The 13,638-nt window shown below is 44.4% G+C and overlaps 1 protein-coding gene across 2 annotated transcripts in view; it reads right to left on the reverse strand.

Annotated features, from left to right (window-relative positions):
• The window catches only part of FAM120A (family with sequence similarity 120 member A), a 126,134-nt gene that overhangs the window by 19,078 nt on the left and 93,418 nt on the right, over positions 1 to 13,638 (reverse strand). For both annotated transcript variants that reach the window (XM_066257437.1, XM_066257438.1), the window contains exons 11-12: positions 8,779 to 9,028; positions 631 to 745 (exon numbers count right to left, since the gene is read on the reverse strand). In XM_066257437.1, the coding sequence (XP_066113534.1) occupies positions 631 to 745; positions 8,779 to 9,028 (365 nt within the window). The remainder of the gene's footprint in view (positions 1 to 630; positions 746 to 8,778; positions 9,029 to 13,638) is intronic.

Below are 13,638 nucleotides of genomic sequence, written 5' to 3' on the forward strand. Positions count from 1 at the left end.
AATTAGAAAGCAAGTACAGCCATGCGAACACAGCAACTAATAAAAGTGCACTGAAAAGATAAGCGCACTGAAAAATCGGGTGACAACACAGAGAAAATTAATATTGTCAAAACAAAGAATAAAAGGAATTACTAGAAGGGAAAATTAAAAGAAATACGATGTTAAATGCTGACTAAAGGGCACAGGAATGATGGTCTAACATTGTTCTTCAAGTGGTTTTTTTAAAAGGGATTTACAATAGTAGGAGAAAAAGACTATTTTTTAGAGAAAACGAATGCTGTAATTAGAACAACAGAACGAAATAAGAAAAAGATCCTGGCCAGATGTTAGGAAATTCTTAGGACCAAGCCCTCCCAGGGTTTGGGGATCCCACCTGAAACAAAAGATAAGTTTATTTCCTAATGTGAAAAACAAGAACAAACACCCACTGGTAAACAAGAAAAAGTTTTTATCGAACAAAAGTAGACTTGACCTTTTCAATAACCAGGAAGGGGATTCCCTTTGCCCTGAAGGCTCTCAAGTCCTCATCCTCGGCATTACTAGTCTGGTCCTGAGCAGCTGCCAGGTGAGGTGAGCTGTCCCTTGAGCACCAGAGCAAGGTTCCGGGACAAGGAAGGAGGTGCCAGTTACCTTGAGCTCCTGCAGCTGATCAGGCTCATAGAGTTTGGGGGACAGCGCCTGAGCCAGGAAGGCATCCAGCTCCTGACGACGAAGAATCCGGGCTCCAGGCCATTGCACCATATACCTGCAGGGATGGACAGGCAGAGAGGGCATGGAATTAGGAGGCGGTGGTCACCAGCCACATGCATAACCTGTTCAGGTTCTGAAGAGACTTTGATGACACAAACTAAGGAGGCTTATATAGATTTCTTACCCAGCTTTTCTATTTTTACTAGATGATGCTAACTAAAAAATCCTAATCATCACCTGAGCCAATCAGCATTTTAGAGTAATTAAAAATACACTACATTTATACATACTGCAAACCAGCTGGTTGCTGAATTTTGATACAACTTCACTCTTATGAAGTATTTAAATCCTGAAAACACATTATATGTACAAAATTTATATGATTTACCTATTTTAATTCAAGACAGGACTCCCAGGGGCAGACCCTAGGTCCAAATAGGAAAAATTAATCCCTGCTAAAGAGTGAGTATCGTGTGAACCGTCTGCCCCAAGGGCTCTGGCAGTGGCAGGTGGATGTGCAGGGACACAGGACAAAGAGAACCCAGGACAAGAATTAAAACTGTAGTCTTCAGAATGAGTGTCTACAGTCCCCGGGTCCACTGGCTTACTGGCTTACCCTGATGTGAGCAGCTGACAAGAAATCAATTTCGAAATCAACAATCTTCATTTTATGTACTGTCTACCAGAGAACCACCACATTTTCATGCTACCTTTCTCCCACCAATTCTTGTTCCCTTATTTACCTTGCTGAGTGCATGGTCCTGGTGACAACCCAGGGCACTAAGCAAAGGCACAACCACAGACAGTGTTGGGGTGAGGGCATAAGAGCCTTAGCACTAAGAACTTGGTCCTAGGTCCTGTTCAAGTCCAACAGTTCCTAGTTTCCTGCATACAGCAGAGTTAAAGGGTGACCTAATCAAGCTGCCAGCTGATCACTAAAAATAACTTCTGGTGATAGATTCGTAGGTCATCTCTGGCATGACACTCCTCACAAAGCTCTCCATTCCCGTCTGCTGAGGAAAGTTTCTCAGGACTTAAAATCTAACTCAACAAAAATGAGAATCAGAGTTGGTACAAAGCTCTATTTCTTTTTTGTACTAATTAATATTCATCCACAGGTACATAAACTAATAGGCGAAGAAGGAGTGCCATTCAGCTGATTAAGAGAAGTATTTTCAATAAAAATCTCAACAGTGCTTGCTAAGTGCCAGGCACTGTTCTGAAGATGTATATGCACCGACTCCTCATGTGATCACAGAAACTCTGAGGGGTAAACACCACTGTCCTCATTTGTGAGATGGGCAAATGCAAGCACAGAGCTTGTATATATATACTTCATGGTAAAATTATGTAGTTTTAGTAGGAAGGAAATGAATTTCAAGGTAAATTAATAGTACATGTTTAATCTCTCTCTCTCTCTTTGGTATTCAGATCCGATCAGATATAGTTAAAACGATGTAAAAGTTTTATTTCATTCAACTGTCAATATCTGCAATGACAAAATAAACAACCTTTGCAATTGTCACAAATCTTAAGTACAATGGTCTTACTGAGTTTTAATCAGGGTTTGATGCAAGAAACAGCAAATCTGGAGAAAGACTGAAAAAAACTATTGAGGAAAAGACTGCTCATTACACAATGTTTTTGCTTAAGTATCCTTGTCATACATTCCTTTTATTTTTATTCTTTTATAATTATGATAAAATATACAACATAAAATTGACCATTTGAACCATTTCTAAACGGATAGTGCAATGGCATGAAGCACCGTCAGTCTGTGCAGCCACCCCCCCCACCCGTCCCCACGGCTCTCACCTGCAAACGTATGAAACATGGACTCCCCCCACTCCCTCAGCCCATGCAGCCACCCCCCCACCCATCCCCACAACTCCCACCTGCAAATGCATGAAACATGGACTCCCCCCACTCCCTCAGCCCATGCAGCCCCCCCCACCCATCCCCACAACTCCCACCTGCAAATGCATGAAACATGGACTCCCCCCACTCCCTCAGCCCATGCAGCCACCCCCCCACCCATCCCCACAACTCCCACCTGCAAATGCATGAAACATGGACTCCCCCCACTCTCTCAGCCCATGCAGCCACCCCCCACCCATCCCCACAACTCCCACCTGCAAATGCATGAAACATGGACTCCCCCCACTCCCTCAGCCCATGCAGCCACCCCCCCACCCATCCCCAAAACTCCCACCTGCAAATGCATGAAACATGGACTCCCCCCACTCCCTCAGCCCATGCAGCCACCCCCCCCACCCATCCCCACAACTCCCACCTGCAAATGCATGAAACATGGACTCCCCCCACTCCCTCAGCCCATGCAGCCACCCCCCACCCATCCCCACAACTCCCACCTGCAAATGCATGAAACATGGACTCCCCCCATTCCCTAGGCCAGGGGTCCCCAAACTACGGCCCGCGGGCCACATGCGGCCCCCTGAGGCCATTTATCCGGCCCCTGCTGCACTTCCGGAAGGGGCACCTCTTTCATTGGTGGTCAATGAAAGGAGCACATTGACCATCTCATTAGCCAAAAGCAGGCCCATAGTTCCCATTGAAATACTGGTCAGTTTCTTGATTTAAATTTACTTGTTTTTTATTTTAAATATTGTATTTGTTCCCGTTTTGTTTTACTTTAAAATAAGATATGTGCAGTGTGCATAGGGATTTGTTCATAGTTTTTTTTATAGTCCGACCCTCCAACGGTCTGAGGGACAGTGAACTGGGCCCCTGTGTAAAAAGTTTGGGGACCCCTGCCCTAGGCCCTGGCCAGATATAACTTTGAAAATTATGTATCAGAAAAAAACTGTCTTGGGGCAGGTTGGTTTTCTCATCTTTCCTGGTGTTTCTGGCAGCAAAGACTCCCAGCACTCAGTTTAGCCACAGTAACAAATAATCTTTTTGGTTATGATACCTGCTATTTCCTCTATTTGGCTTCCTATTACATTTTAACAAAGTTTATTTCTTTTTCACTCTAAGTCCTGGGAGAGCCTTTCTGGAAGCAGAAGGGGAATGCAATGTCCATAAAGATATGCAGGTACATAACAGCACAAACGGCACCCCCAGTGGGAACGACCATGTTCCCCTCAGTCATCTCACATGTCAACACTCCTCCTACCTACGCCCCAAACAGTGCTCTCGGCCCCTTTCCATCATTCAGTTTTCTCTAGACGTTCTTTTCCGTGCCTTCTCCTGGGGCTACAAGTTTCCTCCTATAGAGGTGTGAGGGTGTCTGCAGTTCCCCCTTCTCACTCTCTTCTCACTGCCCTTTAGAAGTCTGGGCACCGAACAGAAGCAGGTCTGGACCCTGGCCATGCCCCTCACATACTGGAACAGACCCTCTGGTTCGAGTCCTGTTTGAGGCTCAAGCCCTCTATCCCTTTATTTATTGATTCAGGTTCTTCAAGAGGTGATCCAGGCCGCCCCTAGGGGTAACGTGAGATATCCTGAGCAAGGACCTCATCTAATTTTTCTGAATGCACTCAGAAAATACTGCCTCTGTTCTGTTCTGAACATCGCTTCACCCTTGTGCTGAACCTTGGCTCTGACATGGGCCCCTCCTGGTTTCTGCTATAAGGATTCTAGGGATTTGCTTGCTGTCCTTCTCCCATCCTCCCAACTGCTGTCCTAACATCACATTTAAACACCGGTAACATATCAGTGCTGACAGCACTAGTGAAAGCACCAGGGAGACCACCTCCCCATGCTGGGATGTGCCCACTCCAGACGCAGAAACGGATCTCAACCTAAAGCAACATATACAAACCTAGACTGAGAAGCAATCTCTTCAGAGGTCAACAAAACTGCATCTGGGGCTGCCACCTGTGTGTCAACACTTTTCATTTGTTCACAGCGTCTAAGAAGACTGTGTAAGATGACTGCCTGCAGAACCTGAGTGTGCAGGAAACTAGGCCCATCCTTCAGAAACATCTCTGCATCACCCCGAAGGAGACGAGCAGTTGAGATTGGAGGAGACATGGCAACTGAACCAAGCATGAGACAAGATTCGTTTCTAATAAAGGAGGTTATTGGTACAAATGGCAAATCTGAGTAAGATCTGTATGTGAGATGGATCAGTATTTTTCTGATTTTGATTACGTCCTTGCTTCTTAGGAAACAAACTGAAGAGCTTTGGGTAAAGAGGCATCGTACCCACAACTTACATTCAAGGGACTAAAGGACAAACACAACATACACAGAGAGGTGGACAAGCAGCTGCAGGAAAACACTGATGTGGGGAACCTAGTGAAGAACAGCCATGAGCTCTTTGTATTACTCTCACAATTTCTTCTAGTTTGAAAATATGCAAATATATATATATCTTCATCTATATATATATTTATATATATATTTTTTTATATATTGATGTAGATATATATCAAAGAAAGAAAAGAAGTCTTTGTGCTTGGCCTTGGGACCACTGGCCTTTGTCTCACCCCAGCCACCAAGGCCAAGGGTCATGCACAGGGCCTCACCTTGCTCAGGGGCTTCCTTCTGTCCATAGCGCCCCGCCCCATGCCAGCCTCAGGCTGATGGAGGCAGACCTCTCCTATTACACAGCTGCAGTTTCTCCAGAAAACAACCGCTGGGCTACGCCTCAGCCCTCAGCCCACAGCCCGTCTTCAAGGGGCTCGTTAGTCATCCTGTTACCAACCCTGTTACTTGTCTTCATCCAGCCCCACTCCCGCACTTCACCCCAGGACTTCCGACCCTAGACTCAGCCCATCCCCATGTTCTCTGCGGCTCACACCCATGACCAAACACCAAACAGAGGCCGTGCAGGATGCCCTCCTTCACCTGCTATCTTGGGGACCCAAATGCAGATGGTGGAACAGATTCTCTTAGTAGAAGTGGACCAAACCACTTACAGTATCCTAGCCCCAAGTCCCTGGGACTTGTCCTGAGAGACATACCCTCCATCTCTCTCCAACCCCATCACCTCAACACACTTCTCCTCCTCAGGATCTGAAACAGTCTTTCCAAGTAAGAAAGCCCTGCTCCCAGGCACCCGCTCTGCACAGGACTGTTTCCTCACACCCAGCACACTATCCAGCTTCTGCTGGGGTGCTGGGGCCTGCACTGCAATCACTGTAGCTTCCAATGCCACCAAATGAACAGAGGAAGAGTTTCATTCAGACCCAACATTATTACTTACAGTAATCAATCTTTTCAAGGTCTAAAATAAGTACTTTTTAAAATAAGTGACCACAAACACACAAAAAACAATAAACACTACTGTCTTAAAAACAGGGATCAAGACAATCCTGAAATCTAGGAAGACTTTATGAAGGCCTTTTATGGGGTTAAATGGCATAAGGACGAAGACAGATAAAAAGGAGAATGTGCCCAAATATCCGGTGACCCACGTAGCTGCACCTAACACAGATAAGACAGGAAGGCATCACTACGCCAGGGGCATGAGCCAACGTGAGCACCGCATCCCAACAGCAGCACACGTCCCACACTCCTGCCCAGCCACTTCTGTCCAAGAGGCAGCCCAGAGTCCAGTCCAGTGGGCTCATCAGGTCAGGTATGGTCAGTGCCCTACTAGATCAATGGCCACACATCATTTTAAACTTGGAAGCAAGAAATAAAAAGTAAACAAATTCATTATTGCTAATTTTATAGCACTCTCCTAATATTAAATTTTTGCTTAAACATTTTTATTCACAAAAACAGGTCCATAAATGAATTTTCCATCAGAGGAACCAGAAGATTCAAAAACCAAATAAAGAACAAGTCTTTCTCACCAGCTAATTCTCAGTGGAGATAAAGATAAGAAAACAACATCTTTTAGTCATCCTCAATTTTATTAAGGAAAGGCTTCTTCTAAATAAGTTTTTGTCCTTAAAGTCTGAATTTAAGAAACTTCAGAAAATGAACACATGACTAAAGCTCTGTTCCCTGTCCTCAGTCAAGCAGGGGAGACCCACTGGCGGCCAGAGGCCTGGGCCAGCCCAGGGGGACGGAACACATTTAGGGCTTAGAAGGCTGCTGGGCCTCAGTTTTTACTGTCTGTCAGGGTTGGAGAAACTTAAGTGGGTAGACTGGAGGGAACAGAGACAGAAGACCTCAAGCCTGTGGGCATATGTGTTCCTGTAAACACACCAAAAGGGCCTGATGTCCAGCACTGTCCCCATCACCAGGAAACACAGCAGTGGAGAGAATGGGGCATCTAGCTGAGGCCAGAACACCTCTGCAGAGAAGCCAAGAAGTACCCACAGAATAACAAAGACACTGTGGAACCTGACCAGGTGGTGGCACAGTAGATGGAGAGTTGAACTGGGAAGCAGAGGACCCAGGTTCGAGGCCCCGAGGACACTGGCTTGAGCATGGTCTCACCAGCTTGAGCGTAGGGTCACTGGCTTGAGCATGGGATTATAGACATGACCCCATTGTCACTGGCTTGAGCCCAAAAGTTACTGGCTTGAGCAGGGGGTCACTTGCTCTGCTGTAGCCCCCCAGTCGGGGCACATGTGAGAGAGCAATCAATGAACAGCTGGGGTGCCACAACAAAAAAATTGATGCTTCTCATCTCTCTCCCTTCCTGTCTGTCTCTCTCACACACAAAAAACAAACAAACAAAACAACAACACAAAAACACTGTGGCAGACCAGCCTGTCAAGGCCCCTACTAGTCCAGCAGGCAAGAACCAAGAACCAAATGAAATGACTGTAGCAGTGGGGCAGAAGCCAATGAAGAAGGCAGAAACCAGGAGTCCACACTGATATGAACACGCTGAACATTTCAACAGTTTCAAGTGCCTCCCATGAAATACGCATAAGTACAAAGGGGATAGTGGGACCTGGTGGCACTGTCCCGCAGACACCCCCCCTTCACCAGTGGTAAGAGTGCGACGCAAAGCCTAGATGGGACCATGAGGAGCAGAGGGATGGCCACACAGCTCTACCAGCTGCTGCCCTCTAGAAACCAATGGGATTTCACAAAGAGAAGGTCTGAAATGGAGTCTGAAATGAAGACAGAAATAAAATACGGATGTTGATTGATTTCAATGGCTATACAGTGATCATATAGGTAAGCGTCTTTATTAGAAAAAATCACACTTAAGCATCTACATTAAAAAACAAACAACTTGTTGTACTGTACTTTTAACTTTTCCTGAATTTGAAATTGGTTAAAACACCCAAAAAACTAATAAACCTGATTCAGGAATGCATGCCAACTCAAATTAACACCAAACAGGGTCTCTACACAGGCACTGGAGACCCATCAATGAGACAGCCTAAAAACACAATGCTCCCAGATCTGGGTTTCCAATCGCTCTCTCAGCTGGAGAGCTGGCAGAGGCAGGCTCCAGGGCAGGGAAGATCCACACAAGCCTGCATATCATGTGGAACAAAGAAAGCAAGAACGTCCTGGGGGACAGAGGACGCAGGGACTTACTGAATGAGCCCTTAAGGCCCCAGCAAGAACAATGTGAACAACCAAATAAATAAGGATGCATGGCGTTATAACACTAGAACTAAGTCAGACAACCATAACTCTGTACTGACTTACGTAGAGTTAAACAAATGAGAGGGAAGAAAAGACACATTTCCTTTATCAAACAATCCCAAATATTAAGTAACATGTACTCCCTGATAGCCTTCAGAATCTTTTTTTTAATTAGAAAATTAAATTTAATGAGGTCACATTGATCAGTAAGAGTCCATAGGTACAGGTAAACATTTCTATAGCGTTTGAACTGTGTTGTGTGCCCATCAACCAAAGTTAAGTCATTTTTCTGTCACAGTGTATTTGTCCTTCTTTACTCTCCTCCCCCTGGTAACCACTTCACTTTTATCTTTAAAAAATATACTGTTTAAAATCATTATGTTTACATAAAATGCGTGTTCACCAAATACACCTATTCTATAAACATACTATCTATAACATCAAATCGATACTGCATTCACATGGCCTATATTTCTGTAATATATGTAAATATGGGACACGGACAAATTTCAACAGTTCATGTAGAGTAACACTCCTCTCCCCCTCTCCTGGTACTTCATACACACAGCTCGGAGAGACACTTGTACAAGCGCCCAACGGAGGACAGGCACCTACCTTAGGACACAGCACAGCACCGTGAGATGAGTGGGCACACTGGCTGGGTTTAGCATGGCGGGGGTGTCTGACCTCATGCAGGCCAGGAAGGCCCTCATCCTGCGGTTCTTGTCCTCCACTGCCTTCCCCAGCCAGAGCCTCTTCAGGTTGGGGCAGGTCCACTCCCTGAAGGCAAGAGCTTCCACCAGTTCTGGGGTTTGCGGAGATTTCCCTTTGTAAGCTGCCCACTCCTTAATGATCACTGGTGAAACTACAGGAAGAAAATCAGAAGAGAACCATTTATGCCCCATCTGAGCTCCTGTGAGCCTAACAAAAACAAACTGTTTTGGTAATTACAGCCTGAAGATGTCACCTCTCACTGGCCATCAGTCCTCACATCTAAGACATTTGCTCTCTTACTCTATGCACTTTAATCATGCATTTGTATTTTCAATCAGACCACCAATAAATTTCTTTTCAATCAAGTCATGACTTGATTCCCCATATAATTAATAGCTATAAATCAAGGATGTTAGAGAAAATGTTTTAATAGAAAAATTCATTAATAGTTTTAGTAATAACAACTGGTATAATTCACAGAAGTATGTGATTATCATGGAAATTCACGGAAAACCCAATTTAAATAGGTCATCATTCTACATAAATACTTCTACTAATTAGATTTGAGAAAGAATTTGCATTTGGTAGAATTTGCATTTGGTAGCCACTTTGATTAAGGACCCCTTACTTTACCAAAATGCCAAACTTTATTTTAAGGATCAAAATAAAGGGAAAACTACCACGTAGCTGGACCCCAAAAGCCCAATATGGCTGCAAGCAGAAGCAACAGTTCATGTTAAGAAATCCCAGGTGACGCCAGCATATAGTAATTCTATTCAGCAAGACTGAAGACAAAGTTTGAAATTACCCATTTCAACCTCAAAAAATATAGAAAGTTCTAAGTCGACATAACACAAAACAAAGACTTTAATCCAGTGGTTTTTACAACACTATTAGTGTCGTTAATTTTTAAAACACACACGTACGCACATTTTCCCCACATAATTTCCAAATAAATTAAAGGAAAACTATGATGGGGGATACAACGAAGGCAAGGCAAACTGCAGAAAAGTGTGCAGTTCATACCAACTGAACTGACTTAACAATCCAATGGAAAGATCTTGGTGTGCATTTCATAAGGAACAAATATCAGAACTAAAGCAGAGCCCAGGGAGCTGCCAGTGGCCTCCATGAAGCCAGGATGGCGCTGGGATTCTACCTGATGAGATCTTCCATACCTCACCTCTTTCCAGTACCCCACTGGGGCTCCCTTTCCCTAAAGTAATGCCTGTGGCAGCTGAGAGACCAAAGTCCCCAAGTCCTGATAAATGATCAACTGGGTCATCTATCGCTACATCCCAAGTCTAAACAAAGTAAGGGAAGAAATAATCTCTTCAGAGGTCAGGAAGATGCCAGGAGCAGGGCAGCTGGATACACACAGTGTGTGAGCAACAGGAAAGCAAGCTGAGAACTCTCGCCCCAGGGAGCCAGGCAGGAGTAGGCTGCAGAGAAATGTGGGCCACCCTCTCACAGGGACTTAACTGCTCAGGAGCTGACTAACCAGGGTGCAAGATGGGTCCAAACAGTCTTCTTCTTAGAAAAGAATTACCTCTTTGTAACTGGAAAAATCCCTTTCATTTATATTTTAATATCTTGGTGTTTAAATGTTAAAAGAAAATTTAAAACACGTAAATGCTTCAAGTCCATCAAATCAAAACAGATACACATGTATATTAAAGTGCATGCAGCTTTGTGTTCGTCACTATTTTTAGGTGCCAGACACAAACCCATTAGGCCCCCATCATTCAGCAGATCCTGTCCTTGGACTCACAATCTAGCCCCACCCCAATCTTGCAGAACTCCACAGAGTGTGGCCCTACAAATAAGCCATTAAGGAACCAGTTGCTGTTTTTTCTATTAGATTACTCCACAAAGTTCATTTTCATGCCAAAAAAAGTAAGGATGCATAAACCTATTTTTTTTTCTCAGTAACACCTTCATTTTGATGGCAAAGATGTTTTTCAAGGAAGTAATTCGATTTTATCTTTGGTTGTAGAACTAGTTAATATAGGTTCTCTCACTCCTCCCCCAAAACACACACACCCGCACACAAAGCATGAGTTTCCTGAATCTTAAAAAAGACAGATTATAGTGTCAAGAGTCTCTCTGAGTTTTCTCAAGGTTTTCTTATTATTTTATCTTCATCTATTTACTTCCTTTTCTTTAATCAGCTATGTTCTTGCCTTTCTTCACTAATTTTTTAGCAATCATATTTTTATGACTTGTTTTCATTCTAGAAATAAATTTTTGGTGGAGGATTTTTATTCTCAAGTTCAGAATGCTTAGACTTCTATATATTTGAGGCAGACCTACAGGTCCTGCTTCAAAGGTAACTGGAGGTCAGAGTGGAGGCTATTCCACTTGAGGTTTCCCTGAAGCTGCTCAAGAGCTGTCCACTCTAGTTCAGCTGAATCTCTGCAGGATCAAAGGGTACCCAAATTCACCTGGCATGGAGCTGTGTGCTCAGATCCTACATGGCCCGCAGGGGCTACAGATGAGCCTCTCTACACACCAGCACAAAGAACCGCCAGCTGATGCTTGTGAAAGGACTATTCAATCCTGGCAGGGGGGGGACATGCAGTCAGTACCCACCAGGAGCAAAGGACAGAGCAGGGGTGACAGCAGCTGTGAAGAAGGTATCAGATGTATTCATTTCCCCTCATCTTTCTGAGCACTTTTGTTGCCTAGCTGCACTACTCATGACAAGAATGACTCAAATCTAATTTAGGAAACACATGTCTTTATCAGACAAAATAAATGTCCAGTAAACCAAAGCTTTGTTCCAAAACCAAAGCTGTTCCTGGCTTGCTTTATTTTAAACATGTGTGCATCTGTTTTTAAATAACTGAACATTTGGAATCTTGTGTGTATATCACCTCTTAATAACCATGGAGCCTTTGGTCAATGACTTAATGGGTTTTTTATTGAGCACTTACTATGCACCGGACAGGACTGAAAATGTGGGTGAGGCATGTGAGATACCCAGGGCTGAGGCACTGATTCCCATGTACCACGTGAGAATGAGGGTTTCCTTAAACTCCAAAGCCTGGGTCCCTCACCAGCCTTGCTGGCATCCTACCCTCAGTCCTGGAACCAGGTACTAACAAAAGGGCCAATGACTCACTCTGCAAACAAAACCCTGATGAGGAAACACAGACGTACCTTACCACCCCTTACTGTATGGTTACAACTGGCTCAATACATTAATTAAAGATTAGTTAGTGTTTTATAGACTTATACATGCCAAGAGACATCCCATTTTGGGGTTGACATGTGGCAGCCTTTGCTTTGCAAGCTGCCCAAAGTGTGGAGGCTGAAGCACGCACAACACCTCCAGTCCCTAGGACTCTGACCCTCCTCCTGAGTCGCTGGTGCTCAGGAGGGAGGTGTGGTCTCTGTGATGCAGCTCACAGGAAGAAGCAGATGCAAAGGAGCCAGCAAACAAGTCATGCAGACTCTTATCATTTCTGCAAAAAACCCTAGTTATGCAGAGCCTGTCTAAATGGAATGGGGCAACTGGATCTTAGGAACACCCTGAGCACATTTCAATAACATCTGGGCCTCAGCCAAAAGCACGTGGTGTGAAACCATCTCCATTATGGAATCCTTTAGAAAGACAGGTTCATAGTGCCTTGTTAACGCAGAACAGTCACCTGATCCAGATGCTGGCCACGAAAAATCTTGTACATCACCATCGACAAACATTCACCTTGTCTTTTCTATTGCTAGGAAAACTGAAAATTGCAAGTAGGCTGTGTCTAAAAGACAACGTAGGCGTTCGTCTTCCTTACCTTGGCAACAACTCCAGGGCATCAGTCTTCCTGCTACCAGACGCTAAATTTATAATGCACTTTCTTTATGGAAAGTATCTCTTCCAAATACAATTTTGGTGCCTAAAACACGATTTATACTTCAGCACTCAGTAAAAACCCAGTGTATACCACCAGACATTAATCATCTTCTACCTTGGAAATCTATTATGATGCTGATTTTGGGATTCTTCCCAGAGCAGAAGTAATGAACAGGTTTCATTTTGTGAGCCAATCCCACTGACTGGTAGCAGCTGCCTACAACGCCACATGAAGGACGTCTCTAAACGCAGTGCCAGGGCACTGGGCACAGCACCAGTGCTTGCTGGAGGCTAAGGAGTAACAGTTGTGGCATGCATACACAGCAGTTACAGGTGAGAGGAAAGGAAGGAGACAGATGACTTCCAAGACTGTGGCCGACTGGACCTTTGGTCAATGTCTGTGTGCACATGTGTGCATCTGGGGAGTAGTACAACTTGCTGAGCTTTCCTGGGTTGTGGAAATGAAACCACACCACCCAAAGGAATAAAAACAAAACTCCAGTTCCTTCACCTCGGCAGAAACCGAAACACTGAGGCAGTGGGGCTCAGCTCCTTTTTCTTTCTAGTGGGAAAACTGCCAGTTAACATCCAAGAAGTCTGTGCACAGGCGGGGGCCGGCTGGCTCTACATCTCCTGACACTGACAACACATCTGTGTGCACACACTCCATGAAAGGCTGTGAATTTTCCCCTTAAACCTTTTTATGTCTGAAACTGAAGGCAACCCTCTGTCCACAAAAATATACACATTCAGTAGGCCACAGGGTACAGGGAAGAACATGGTGTTCTACACATGCAGTAAACACTCTTCTGTTCTTCACTTTCCCCGTTAATATAACTCCTAATATATTATAAATTCAACTTCAAAGACCTGTGACATAATTATTAATGCTAGAGTGCCCTCTGAACCAG

The sequence above is a fragment of the Saccopteryx bilineata genome, chromosome 2, assembly GCF_036850765.1.
Source record: "Saccopteryx bilineata isolate mSacBil1 chromosome 2, mSacBil1_pri_phased_curated, whole genome shotgun sequence".
NCBI classification, from domain to species: domain Eukaryota; kingdom Metazoa; phylum Chordata; class Mammalia; order Chiroptera; family Emballonuridae; genus Saccopteryx; species Saccopteryx bilineata.